This window comes from Triplophysa rosa, unplaced genomic scaffold (assembly GCF_024868665.1).
Source record: "Triplophysa rosa unplaced genomic scaffold, Trosa_1v2 scaffold392_ERROPOS45786+, whole genome shotgun sequence".
NCBI classification, from domain to species: domain Eukaryota; kingdom Metazoa; phylum Chordata; class Actinopteri; order Cypriniformes; family Nemacheilidae; genus Triplophysa; species Triplophysa rosa.
In genome coordinates, this window is record NW_026634391.1 from 1 (window position 1) to 13786 (window position 13786).

Here is a 13786-nt window from a genome sequence, read left to right on the forward strand (position 1 = left end):
TGAGACAACCAAGGATGCCCTAAAATGAAGGGGTTATTGGGGGAATCGAGGATGTACAGCTCAATGCACTCACAATGATTACCCGAAAGAAAAAGCCTTACGTGAGGGGTGACGTGAGTTATGGTGGCAAAGGGAAGTCCCGCTAGCGTCTGGACCGAGATGGGTCTGTCGTGGAGCTTGATCGGAATCCTCCACCGGGCTGCGGTGGTGGCATCGAGGAAACTCCCCTCAGCACCAGAGTCGAGAAGAGCCTTGCCGGTGTGACTCCGGCCATCGAACAGGATCCGGAACGGTAGTGAGGAACGGGAAACAGGAGAGGAAATAGGAATAGCGCCCACCCGGACTCTCCGCTCTACGGGTGGGCGGAGTCTTTTAACGGACACTGGATGACTTGGTGCCCCTCCTTCCCGCAATAGAAGCAGAGTCCTCCGAGAAGGCGCTGCTGCTTCTGTAAAGGTGTCAGGCGAGAGCGGCCTAGTTGCATGGGCTCCTCCTCGGGGCTGGCTCCGGTGACTTTAGGAAAGGTGTGGGCGTCTCGGACTCGCCAAGAGGTGGGTGAAGGCTGCCGGCGTCGACGATTGTTTAAACGGGTCTCGACCCGGAGGCAGAGGTTGGTGAGGGAGTCTAAATCCCTAGGGGGTTCGAGTGTGGCGATCTCGTCAGCAATGGACGCATTCACCCCGTTGAGAAATCGAGCACGTAGCGCTTCCTCGTTCCAGTTGCAGGCGGCCGCCAGCGTCTGGAACTTGATGGAATAATCCGTGATGGAGTTACGACCCTGGGTCAGGCTTGAGAGCTGGGCGGCCGCCTGCTCCCCCTGAGCTGACCTGTCGAACAGCCTGATCATCTCGGCCCGAAAGTCTGTGAACGAGTGGCAAAAGGGTGCTTGAGACTCCCATACAGCTGTACCCCACTCTCGTGCCCGACCCGTTAGCAGGGTTAAAACAAACGCCACCCTTGCCTCTTCGGTGGCATAGCGGCGTGGCTGAAGGGAAAACACCAGAGCACACTGGGCGAGGAAAGGACGGCAGGCATTGGGGTCTCCGTTGTAAGGCGGGGGGTTATTGACATGGGGCTCAGCCTCAGACAGAAGTCCACGAGACGGGCTGGAAGAAATTCGACTCGCAGCGAGTTCTCTGCGCAGCTCGGTGACTAGAGCTGTAAGTTCCGTGACTTGACCTACAAGATTTCCCACTTCCTGAGTAGTGGCATTCAGCCGTGTGACCTGTTGTCCGAGGGCGACCCCCTGTTGCTGCAGGGCATTGCGGAAGGGATCCATCCCCGCTGAATCTCCAGTGTGGTCAGACCGTTCTGTCATGACTTGGTAGGAATAAGAAATTCGGAGACTCAAATGCGGGGGAAAAGAGGGTTTTATTGAACACACAACTGTCCACCGGACCAGCTACAGGTACCTCGTGAGCCCGTGGGGAGATGACTCGACCCAGCGGCACTCACGGTAAGAACGATAATAGAGTCCAAACAGAAGAAACCTTGACTCTAACGGAAGCTCGGCGGGGAGGGGTCTCGACCCGCTGGCAGAATCCGGAGGACTGTGGTGATCCCTGGTGAGGCGATGCCGGGAGGTGAAGAGAGCGGAGGTCCGAGACGCCAGTGAAACTGAGGAGGTACAGGGGAGAAGAGAGTAGCCAAGAGCAACAAGACACTGGAGCAATACTGGAACAAAAAACACGACTAAGAGATACTAAGACTAGACAAAAACCTAAACAAGACTGTGGCAGTCAGAGCTGGCATTACACATGCATCGGTCTGACAAAAGACAAGAAAACAAGAGGGCTTAAATAGAGGGGACCTAATCAGCGGGGAATGAACAACAGGTGAATAATAATAATGAGCCAGAGGGGACTGCTAATTAGGGACGAGCAACAGCAGTGTGGGTGATGAGGTGATGGAAACCCGGTGAGAGGAAAGCCTGAAGGGGAGACACGGGGACAGGGCTAATGACGTAGACACTAAACACGTGGAGAACCGTCAAGACGGTTCCACAAGAGTTTGACAAAACAAAACAAACACTCACACCAGACAAGAAGGTCACGACAAGACTGAGATCACGACACTAATCCCTTACAAACAGGGCTTGAGTTACATTTATCATAATGACCATAACAAAGAGAGAAAGAACAACCGATGAAACTCCCCGTCTGTATTAACACAACAAGTGTGCTTTGATTTTTGTGTTATCTATTGAAATATTTAAATGTCTTACCTGTTCTGTTCAGAAGAAATAAAGCCATGTCTGCATCCATTTTCAATCCTTCCAGATCACGGAGTTCACGCCACCTTTGAAATCCCTTGCCAATATTAATTCTTGTTTTCGCACTAGTCCTATCACAATCTCTTTTTCTTTGTAAACTCATCAGTTCGTACTTTCTTGGTTTTCACAACTGATGAATCCCCAGATGTCAGTGCTGCTTGGTGTTTAAAAGTAAAAGTACTAAACGCTGCCACAAATAATACTAAAAGTTTCAAAGAAAAAAATTCTGTGTACAATGCTACCTGTCACCCGCAGCATCCACACGCGGGCTAGCAGCCGGATCATCTTCGTTCTGTTCACGAATGTGACAAAATGACGCATAGACGAAGGACACCAAATAATGATTTCCTGAGAAACACTACCCGACAAGGATAATTACAAATCATTATTACAAGCTTTCCGTGGTGAATCCAGCAAGGGTAATGACACAGTTTTAAATGCCGTTCTTTCATGTACTTGCTGAATAATTGGTTTTAGTTAATTTTTAATCAGAAAAACTTACGGACTTTAAATTACCTGCAGCAGTAACTTGAACAGGAGATGTCAGGATCTGTCATGACCGGGGTGTGTGACAGAGAGAGGAAGAACCCAATTGCAAGGCAGTGTTGGTACGGAAGACAAGACTTTATTACAGGGGGATAAAACAAAACACCCACGATGGGGGAAAATCACTGACAAGACTAAAATACAAAATTGCAAAATAAACACTTCCCATGAGGGGGTTAAACCAAGGGTACTAAATATACAAGTTTTATGATATCAAGAACCAAAATAACAAACATGACACAACGTCGTAAATACTAGAAGAACTAAAACAAGGCAGGGAACTCAGACAGGCAGGGTAGGGAACAATCTGAACAGGGCAGTTTCACGAAAAACAGGCAGTATGAAAACTCACGCGCAACAGCACGACGGACAAGGTAGTACGAACGAGCACAGGACAATTACACAAGTGCATCTTAAAGGGTAACTAACAAGAGAGGTAACAATGGGCAGGTGTGGTAATGAGGCACAGGCGGGAAGCTAAACGAGAGAACGGGAGGGGCGGGCTAGAGACGAGACCGGAGAGAGTGCATATTAAGTCATGACAACAATAATATGTTTCTCTTCAATAAAACACGAGGCTCTGTCATGATTCTGCCACTAGATCAAGAAAAGCAAGACATGGGACAGAACCATGACAGGAGAACATGGTTTAGTTTTGAATGCTCTGTGACAAATAATGTGCTTTACCATGAGAAACTTTGTGAGAACTTTTTTAATACTTTTGGCAAGTTACTCAGGTAACTCACCTTTAGGAATACTTTTTATATGATCTTTTTTATATCCTCTCAGATGGGTAAACAACTATTTTCTCTTCCCACAGAAAGCAAAGCACAGGATCCTGTTCATCAGCCGAAAGTTTTCCAATCTGCGCATGAATATGACAACATTATTTTGGAATGTGAATACAATACTACAAGCTCAAACCCCACTCTCCTGTGGTACAGACAACACAATGACTCTCCAAAATACATCCTTTTAAAATCAAAATATGGAGATAAAGCTGCTGAATTCAAGAGTAGATTTCACTCCAAACTTGATTCTTCATCACGATCAGTTTCACTGATAATTCAACATCTGCTGTGTATTACTGTGACCAGCTGTGACAATACCATATACAGTGCTCGAACAAAAACTTACTCATACTTACACATGAGAAGATATCTGAAACTAAATCAAACTCTATTGCCCAAATCATCACACTCAGTGTGGCTGCTAAACATGAATATACAGTATGTGTCCCTGTCTGTAAAAACTAAGCTAAACACCTTACACCAGGGGTCCTCAACCTTTTGTATTATTGCTCCTGTTTGACATATCGCGTATTGCTCCCTGAACTCTCTGTAGGTCGCTTTGGATAAAAGCATCTGCTAAATGACTAAATGTAAATGTATTGTAAATGTATTCCAAACTGGTAACTGCAACATTGAAGACTAAGGAAGTGGACAAACTTCTGTGGGTCCCAAGGATGTCGTGTAGATGGAAAAAATCTGAGGTCCAAGCACCGATCCCTGAGGGACCCCAGTGATCATGTGGTGAGCAGTGGACAGCGAGACCCTCCATGACACCCTGAAGGATCTGCCGGAGAGGTAGGATTTGATCCAGCGGAGAGGAGTGCCTGAGATTACAACAACACTTTATGTAAATCATGATGATTCCTACGTGCATGCCATGTATTTAACACAGGACTAAAGGCATGACTAATGTTGAATCGATACTAATGTTTCACCTTGTTATACCAGTGTACTTACATGGTAACTCCTCGAGAATTGTCCACTCAATATAAAGTGTAAAACAGTCACAACTTACTGTGTAATATGCAAAACCTTAACATCCGTTTAACACGTTAACATCAGTGTAATGACATGGTAACTCCTCGGGAACTGTCCACTCAATATACAACCTAGTTACACATCTAATTACCATGCAAGTTCACAGGTATTAGGGCCACTTAATTTAAAGTGGGACCACCTTTTTGACTCCAAGGTCCTCTAGGATATAAATGTTTTTTTGCACATTCCACGTTATGTGTTGTAACTATAAAAATGAACTTTAGTTTCAAGAGAGGATTGAAAATAAATGTTATTCATGAAGTGAATTGTTCAGTGTTTAGGGGAGGTGCTAACAGAGGAAACATCTTCTACTTGACAATGAAACTTTACTGTGTAAGAACCAGTTTGTGCTGCAGATGAACTCATTCAATATGATGATCTGTTGTTTGGTTTTACTTTCTTCTCTTGTCTGTAAGTGTTCAATATTCACACTTCAGTTCCACTAAATCAGGGGTCCAAACTGACCCTCCAGGAGCGGGACTGGACACCCATATTAAACCTTTGTTTCTTTGCATTTCTGTATGATTTTATTTGTTGTTTTGTTGTCTAATATAACACACTTGCTCTATTGACAGGTTAAAAATAGGTTTAAATAGTTACAACTAACCAATAAGGAGGCAAATAAAAACCATGTTGTTTTGAATTTAAACAGAAAGGGGCAGAATGTTTATTGTCTTACATTCTTACATTTCTACAATTCCTCAATGTTAAATCCCTAATTTATTCAATTGGGCAAAATGTAAATTTGTATTAATGATATGTATTTATTTATTTAAATATGCTTAATATATTTTTTTTATATACAGTCTATTCTCTTTTCTTGACTTTGCTCAGGATAACAAACAAACATGCTATTCCTGCACTGTTAGACTGTGCACATTATGCAGACAACATCATTACTTGATATATTATTAATTACATTATCAAACTTGCAACTACCCTGTTTTTCAAAAGAAAGAAATCTTGACAATTGTCTCTGAAATGTGCTGTGATATCATGACATCTCAAAAAACTATTCAAACTACAATAAAAGACAGACAAAGTGCATTTTAGAGAAACTACAGGTATAAACTCAGCAGTGAAAAATAAATAAAAATCAAGAGTGAAAAAGAGAAATCAAAATGTGCAAGAAATGTTTGTGTCACTGGCTGCAAATACACAACAAAAGCAATACACAATAGTTTCTCTCTGGTCACACTTGCTGGAAAAATGGCAAAATGAATCTGATTGGTCAATCTGCTCATTTGAAGGCATGGGTGCATCCAGGGCTCCGTTTAGGTCCACACAAACATGGGCATTTTTAGAAACAGAGTTTATCCTTCTTTGTTTAAATAATCGCCTCCACACAAAAACACGCTATGAAGCTCTGTCAAGAGCATGCCAAACACACAGGTGGCGACATACCCTAATCATAAAGCCGTGTTGGCCAATCAGAAGCCTCGAATCTGACGTCAAACAAAGGAAATAGTGGCGTACATTCCAACGTCATACGCAAAAACTCTGGTTTCACCGTCTACACGACAACACTGAAACCATAGTTTTAAATGCGTGTGCCAGACCGCTTAGAAAAAGCTGTGGTTTTAAGAATACCCATGCTCATGTGGACAAGGCCTTAAAGGAGTCATGAATAAAGACATCAATTTTAACCCGAGCTTTTGTTATATGAGAGGGAATCATATTCAAGCTAAAATCCTGTAAGTGTCAGAACTGAAAACGCCCTTGTTACTGAACTTAAATCTGTTATTGACACCAGGCCCAGCGAACGCCATGTCCTGGAATGTAGCTATAGATAGGTTGAACACCGCCTCCACAGAAGAATATCAATGACTACTTCTCTAGCCCCGCCCACTGGTTTGCTCATGACAGTACTGAAGTAACACAAGTTGCTTGCAAGTTCCTTCATTCAACAACCCCTGGGCCAACATTCCACACCACACTCATTCTACTCACAATCAAACATCAGTGTGTAGGCCAGATCTGGGCGCGAGCCAGGACTGGAGCGATGACCCAACCGCCGCCACCGGTCTTCGAGATCCCGACCAGGAACCGCTTTGCCGCCCTCTGCGAGATGGAATGCAACGCTGTGGTCATCGGAGACTCAATCGTCCTCCACTAAAGGTAAGGTGCGCACTCATTGTTTTCCTGGCGCCCGTGTTCTTGATGTCTCTGCGCAGGTACCTGCGATCCTGAAGGACGATGCTAACGTCGGAGCTGTNGTGCAAGAAATGTTTGTGTCACTGGCTGCAAATACACAACAAAAGCAATACACAATAGTTTCTCTCTGGTCACACTTGCTGGAAAAATGGCAAAATTAATCTGATTGGTCAATCTGCTCATTTGAAGGCATGGGTGCATCCAAGGCTCCGTTTAGGTCCACACAAACATGGGCATTTTTAGAAACAGAGTTTATCCTTCTTTGTTTAAATAATCGCATCCACACAAAAACACAAAAAACACGCTATGAAGCTCTGTCAAGAGCATGCCAAACACACAGGTGGCGACATACCCTAATCATAAAGCCGTGTTGGCCAATCAGAAGCCTGGAATCTGACGTCAAACAAAGGAAATAGTGGCGTGCATTCCAACGTCATACGCAAAATCTCTGGTTTCACCGTCTACACGACAACACTGAAACCATAGTTTTAAATGCGTGTGTCATTTTTAAGGGTTTTAAGAATACCCATGCTCATGTGGACAAGGCCTTAAAGGAGTCATGAATAAAGACATCAATTTAACCCGAGCTTTTTTTATATAAGAGGGAATCGTATTCAAACTAAAATCCTGTAAGTGTCAGAACTGAAAACGCGCTTGTAACTGAAATTAAATCTGTTATTGACACCAGGCCCAGCGAACGCCATGTCCTGGAATGTACCTATAGATAGGTTGAACACCGCCTCCACAGAAGAATATCAATGACTACTTCTCTAGCCCCGCCCACTGGTTCGCTCATGACAGTACTGAAGTAACACAAGTTGCTTGGAACCAGATACCAGAACCAGCGAGCAAGCAATAAACATGCCGTTAAAGATCGCAAGATGCTGTAAAGTCAGTGCCTGGTTGTGGAGGAACACAGTCGCTGCATAACTTTCCTTCGGATTCTGACGTTAGTAATGTGTGGTTGAAGTTTATTTTTAAAGACGTTCCAGCTAACGTGGGTTAAACATTGAGCGTTTGTTTGCTTCATTTCACTGCGGATTCCATTGTGAACAAGGCCCAGGTCTATGCTGGATTTGCGGAGAGACTAAAATTAAAAAGCAGTGCTGTGCCATCAATATTGGATCCGACAGCAATGGCGAAGCAATCTTATGTGAGTAAAACATATTTGTACTATGCGTCACTATTTCTTTGTTAGAGATCACTTGATATGTCCTGATAATGTATAACCTAACGTTACGTGTCTAACCAAATTCACAGAAGGCTCCATCTAAGTTTACTACGCAAACTGCTATCCAATCAGTGTGCATTTACTTCCAAGTCTTCAATCCCATTAAACCGAGCGTTTGTCGAGCCAGCCTCAAAACCCATTTAGAAAATAGCCTATTACTTACTGATTTTTATGTTTTTGAATGTAAAAACCACGCGAACGTCATAAGTAGACCTCATACAACAGTATAAAACAATAAAAAAAGGCCAGTTCATGACACCTTTAAAGATAATCATTTAACATTTTGAATCGGTGAATCGGTTATATATATATACATATATATATATTCTGTTGATTTTGTTCTAATGTTTGTGTAGTGTTAAAAACTAAAAAACAAAGTTCCTCTGGATCTGCGTTGTTTACGTCTTCTGAAGTGGTCCATTACACAACACCTGTTAAAGACATCAGTTTCAAGTGTTGAGTGTACATTTCATTAACCACACCCACCTAAATATATTTACTTACCTCAATAAAACACTACAAACCACATCTCACAATCTACAGTGCGCATCCACATTCATGTAAGACATTACTTTTATTTTACAGTATACAAACTGCACTCTTGTCTGGACGGTCACGATGGAGACATGGATGACTCTACTCATGATTGTCACCGCAATTTCAGGTAAATATAATTGCAAAAAAACATTTACTATTTGATATATTATATATTTAAAGGATTTAATTATGATATGATTTATTTAAAAAATTCTGACTGAAAAAAATCCAGTATTTTAAAATCTAATACATTTCATTTCAGGTTCATTTGCAGATAAAATTGGACCAGAAGGAGACGCTAATATAATCAGAAATGAAGGAGAATCTGTGACACTGAGCTGCACATATGAAACAACCAGCACTTATATTTATCTTTACTGGTACAGACAGAATCCCAACACAGAACCTCAGAATTTACTGTATAAAGGTGCTCGATCTGAGAGCAGATATAAAAACATACCAGACCCTCGGTTTGACTCGACTACATCAGACACATCCACTGAACTCATTATTAAGAGTGTTTCTCTGTCAGATTCAGCTCTATATTACTGTGCTCTGGGAGTTGAGCCCAGTGATACAAAAAGCCTGAAAGTCTTTACAAAAACTCACACACACAATTATTGCTTTGAACAGTTTTTAATCAAGTAAAATCAAACCACAGGTGTTCTGTATGTAAACCACAAAGCTTTGTGTAAGACAGGATACAGTAACACCTGCTGAAAGTTCATAAAAAAGAGTTTTGTTCAATAATTGCTGCTGTACAAGTCATTGTGTGTCATGATCTGTATTTGTGCCCCAGTCTGTTCACAATTTAGACCTTATTTCCCATAATCCTCTTCATCGCATCAAGTCAGGCATCACACACCTGTCACCAATCTCACTCCTCACCAGCATCATATAAAGTTCCCTTTCGTAGGACTCATCCCTATGCCCTAAGCCCTTTGAATGGTTTACCCTCTGGAGTGAGAGCTTTGAAGGGTTAGAGGGTGTAAGGGACCAAACAAGTGTTTCTTGAAGTGCCCTTCTGCGTCATCATCCCACGCCCATAAGGAGGCGGCGTCACCACGCAAAGAATCTGCGCAAAGAATCATGGGAGCCCGAAGTGACCATCAGTTGTACCCTTCGAAATCCTTCATTCTGAAGGGTCCATTGAAGTGGCCAGTTATGAAACTTTGGTTTGGAACAACCCTTCAGTATGGCGGCCATGATTATTGTCACTCCGAAGGGCCCTTCGGAGGGCGATATATCCCAGTTGGAATGCAGGGAGTGTCTGAAATTACTCCCCTGGGGCTGCGTCCAAAATCGCATACTGTGACAGTACGTACTGAATTTAAATAAGTACCTACCTATCAGCCGTTAAAACAGCACGTTCTATAGTATGAATGGGTGTAGTATTAATACATTTTCTGACATACTGCACCTGCCATGTTTTATAGTCATGTGACCTATGACGTTTTAACAACAACCTATACCTGAGCGTTTATAAAAACATATTTAGTCATGAGAAATTCATTTGTTGGCCCTTACATTAAAAACGGACGTAAAAAAAGTTTCTGCTATATTTATTTGATTTACTATTAAAATGTTACCGTTGCTCAGCTCACGTGGCATCATGGGATAGAGAAGTGTCCATCCCATCCACACTCACGAATCTCAGCGGAAGTAGTAAACCATCCAGGTATTTCTCGCCTACTGTTTTTTGCATACTGAGGTTTCGAACATACTATTCATGACTCAAACTCATTTTCGCCTACTACATAGTATGGAAGTTGGCAATTTCGGACGCAGCCTGGAGTTATAAAGCCATGGTAATGAGTTCCAGGTGTGGGTGTAATCGGTGGTGCAATGGACGCTGGGAAATGGAATCCATGTTAGAAAACCGGCGATCGAGCTCTTTTCTGGTGAACAGGAGTCTCTGAAGCAGCCGTATTTGTAACAGTTGCCCTTTCTGTTGGTCCAATTACTTCATTTGTTTGTCTCATGTGTAAGTCGTTTAGGATAAAAGTGTCTGCTAAATGACTAAATGTAAATGTGGCCAGCTGTATTTTTTNTGTGTATCTGGAGATCTCCTCTGTTTCTCTAACAGACTCTGATCTGTATTAGCTGCGCCCTGAATGCCCACAGTGACACAAAACCAACAACACTGTAACAAATAACCTCATCACCGACATATCATGCGATCACCATATATACTGTTTCTTGCACATGTTTTCCTGCTACAAACTTTTATTCAAGCTTGTGAACTATTCATTTGTTATTATTTAATGTCTGTTATGTACATTTTACTCATTTCCACGTGTTATGAAAACTGCAGTCACAAAAGTGAGTTACTCTATAACAATTATCAGAAAGTGAGACAGAGCAGTTCTATATTAAAAGTATCGTTTCATTTAAATAAAAATTTGTTTTAAAGTATTGATACATTGGATCTGAAGTGATTTGGATTAAAAATATTAAATTGGTGTCACATCACAGTGATATTTGGGTGTATAATTTTAAAGGGTTAACTTAAAAATGAATATCAATCATTATTTACCTGAATTTGTGCCATATAATTCTTTTTTTATCAGAGAGCAAAGATGAAGAATTGACTGAGAGATTTAATGCAAATCACAATCTGTCCTCACTGTCAGTTTTGTTTAATAATTCAGATTTGACACGTGTCTCAAACACACTGTGGATGTGCTGACAGAGCTTTTAGTGGATTCAGAGCTTAAATCATTCTGTTAAAAATTCAGATTAATACTAAAAATCATTTACAGATCATGAAAGCACCTTGTGAAGTATTGAGGGTTTACATGTTTAGTGATTTCACTTGTCATCCACAAGGGGTCAGCATTGATCTCTCCATATATGACATGTATGATTAGATCATACAGTATGATAAACTACATGCAAGAAGAGCTCTGTGTAATTGTCAAAGCAGATAAAATGACATTTATCTCATAGATCAGCTATGTTTGGATGGGGTTTGATTTCTCTGTTTTTCATGGCACATTATTATGGTAAACACCTAAAAACTTTTTCTGAACACTTTATGCCTGCCTAGATTTACTTTATTAATAGGTTAACCAACAATTAACATGAATTGTTTGGATTTTTCATTGTGCTGGTGACAAAACAATGAGTTCGATAACAGAGTAATAATCTAAAGGACTTTGCCACAAATAAACCACACCTCACGGTGTGTCAATTACATTACACACCCCTCTAATACACGTTTCCCTTCCTATCGAGGCAAGGCGGTCGGGGGTTCCTGGGGCTGTTGCAAATGGCGTTCCAGGAGTTTTACATGAGAATATAATGAAATAGTTTCACAGATTACAAATTCTGAGTGATGGTGGGATGTGAGTGTGTAAAAAGGCGGGAGGATCCCGGCATAAAGGCTAGTGTTAACAGGTGGTGTTTATTATTATTTATTATTAATTCTATATTGTTATTTATTTTATATATGTGTGTGTAATCTTATAAATGTATACATCTTATTATTATAGTTCATTTTATGACTACGCCACTCCAAGTTTTATGGGTAGGAGATCCCAGTAGGGGTTCCCAGCACAGCTATCCAAACAAATGAATGAACTTAAGGCCAGCAGTACTATAAAACAAGCAACATATTTATTAAGTTGTTTCTCTTGTGTTCACATCAGTCTGGACCTGGTCAAAGCTGGCACATACAATACGTCAAATGCAGGAGGGTACAGACACTCTCAAAAGAAAATAATAAAAAGTACAACCCACTGCAAAGAAAACAATACCAAACCTAAGTGCAAAATCAACTCAAACTCTCCAATGATGTACAAGTACCAACGTGCTGTACTATCTCCGTTGGTCTGTCCGCGTAAGATTGGTATACTGTACAAACTAGTATATTCTATCTACCTATCCTAACCTAAAGATCAAGAAACTTTTTGATTAGATTTAAATATTGTTCTGTACAATTTATATAGCTTTTGTTGCCCCTGAGGGACCTCAATTTTGGTCCCCACGTGACACGAGTCCCCATGATGTTGGTGTGCATTCAGGTTTAGGTCCCCACCGGGATATACAAACATGAACACACATCACACACACACACCACACACACACACACGCACCACCACGCACACACACACACACCACACAGCACACACACGCACACACATAGAGGCATGTCCAAGAAATCTAATCTCTGGTGGATTATTTAGCCTAATAAAAGAGATTAAAGGGATTTATGAGCATCAGAAGGACTTCACATCAAATCCTGAAGAGGGCGCAGTTCACACACACTGCTGACACAAACTCCTCCCTTCCATTTTCCATCTCATTTGTTATTGTAAACTCACTCAATACGAACCATATCTCAACTCATTGGATGATTTATTTGTTCTTCATGTTTCAGTCAGCACATAAAATGAAGACCCTGATGATGTTGGTGATTTTGGTATTGATTTGTTATGGTAAGTAGAGCAAGTTTATCATTTCTGAAGTACTTCAGGTTTCATATCATCATTATGGGTTATAAATGTATTGCTGTCTTTCTTCAGAGTGTCGTGGAGAAGAGAAAGTTGATCAGCCAGACAAACAAATCACTGAATCTGAAGGAGGATCAGTAACTTTACACTGTAAATACAAAACAGCTTCATCTCAGGCATGTCTCTTCTGGTACATTCAGAGAGTAAATGACTTTCCTAAAGACAACCTGAGGAGAAGTAAATATGGAGGAGATAATGGCAGTGAGTTTCAGGAGAGATTTCAGTCTGAAGTGAAGTCAGATTCAGTTCCTCTGATAATTCATGATGTAGATGTGAGTGACTCTGCTGTGTATTACTGCGCTCTGAAGCCCACAGTCACTAAACACACTCAACCTCCTCACAAGAACTAACACATCTCAACTCTGATGACCACATAAAGTGTCAAACATAAACAACACAGTTTATGATGAGCACATACAGGGCTTAAAGGTTTAGGGTCTTTCATTCATTCTTCATTCTTTTCCCCACATTTTAGTAAACACATCAAAACTATGAACTAACACAAATTTAAATGTAAAATCTAACTGTGGTAAATAAATCTAATTTAAACGAACCTATATTATATTTTAGCATGATTAAAGTAGACACATTTTTCCTAGAATTTATTAAAAAATGTACTCTTAACATTTTTTTCAGTCATCTTGTTGAGGTCTCACCCTGAGATGATATAAAACAGTTTTAAATGAGCTCCTATTTATTCTGG

General features: G+C 41.1%; 1 gene segment (V, D, J or C); it reads left to right on the forward strand.

Moving 5' to 3' along the window:
• Window positions 1–12779: 12779 nt before the first annotated feature.
• On the forward strand, window positions 12780–13438 carry LOC130550670 (T cell receptor alpha variable 18-like). The segment is given in 2 exon segments: window positions 12780–13008; window positions 13096–13438. Coding segments are annotated over 2 exon segments (564 nt in total).
• The last annotated feature ends 348 nt before the right edge of the window (window positions 13439–13786 follow it).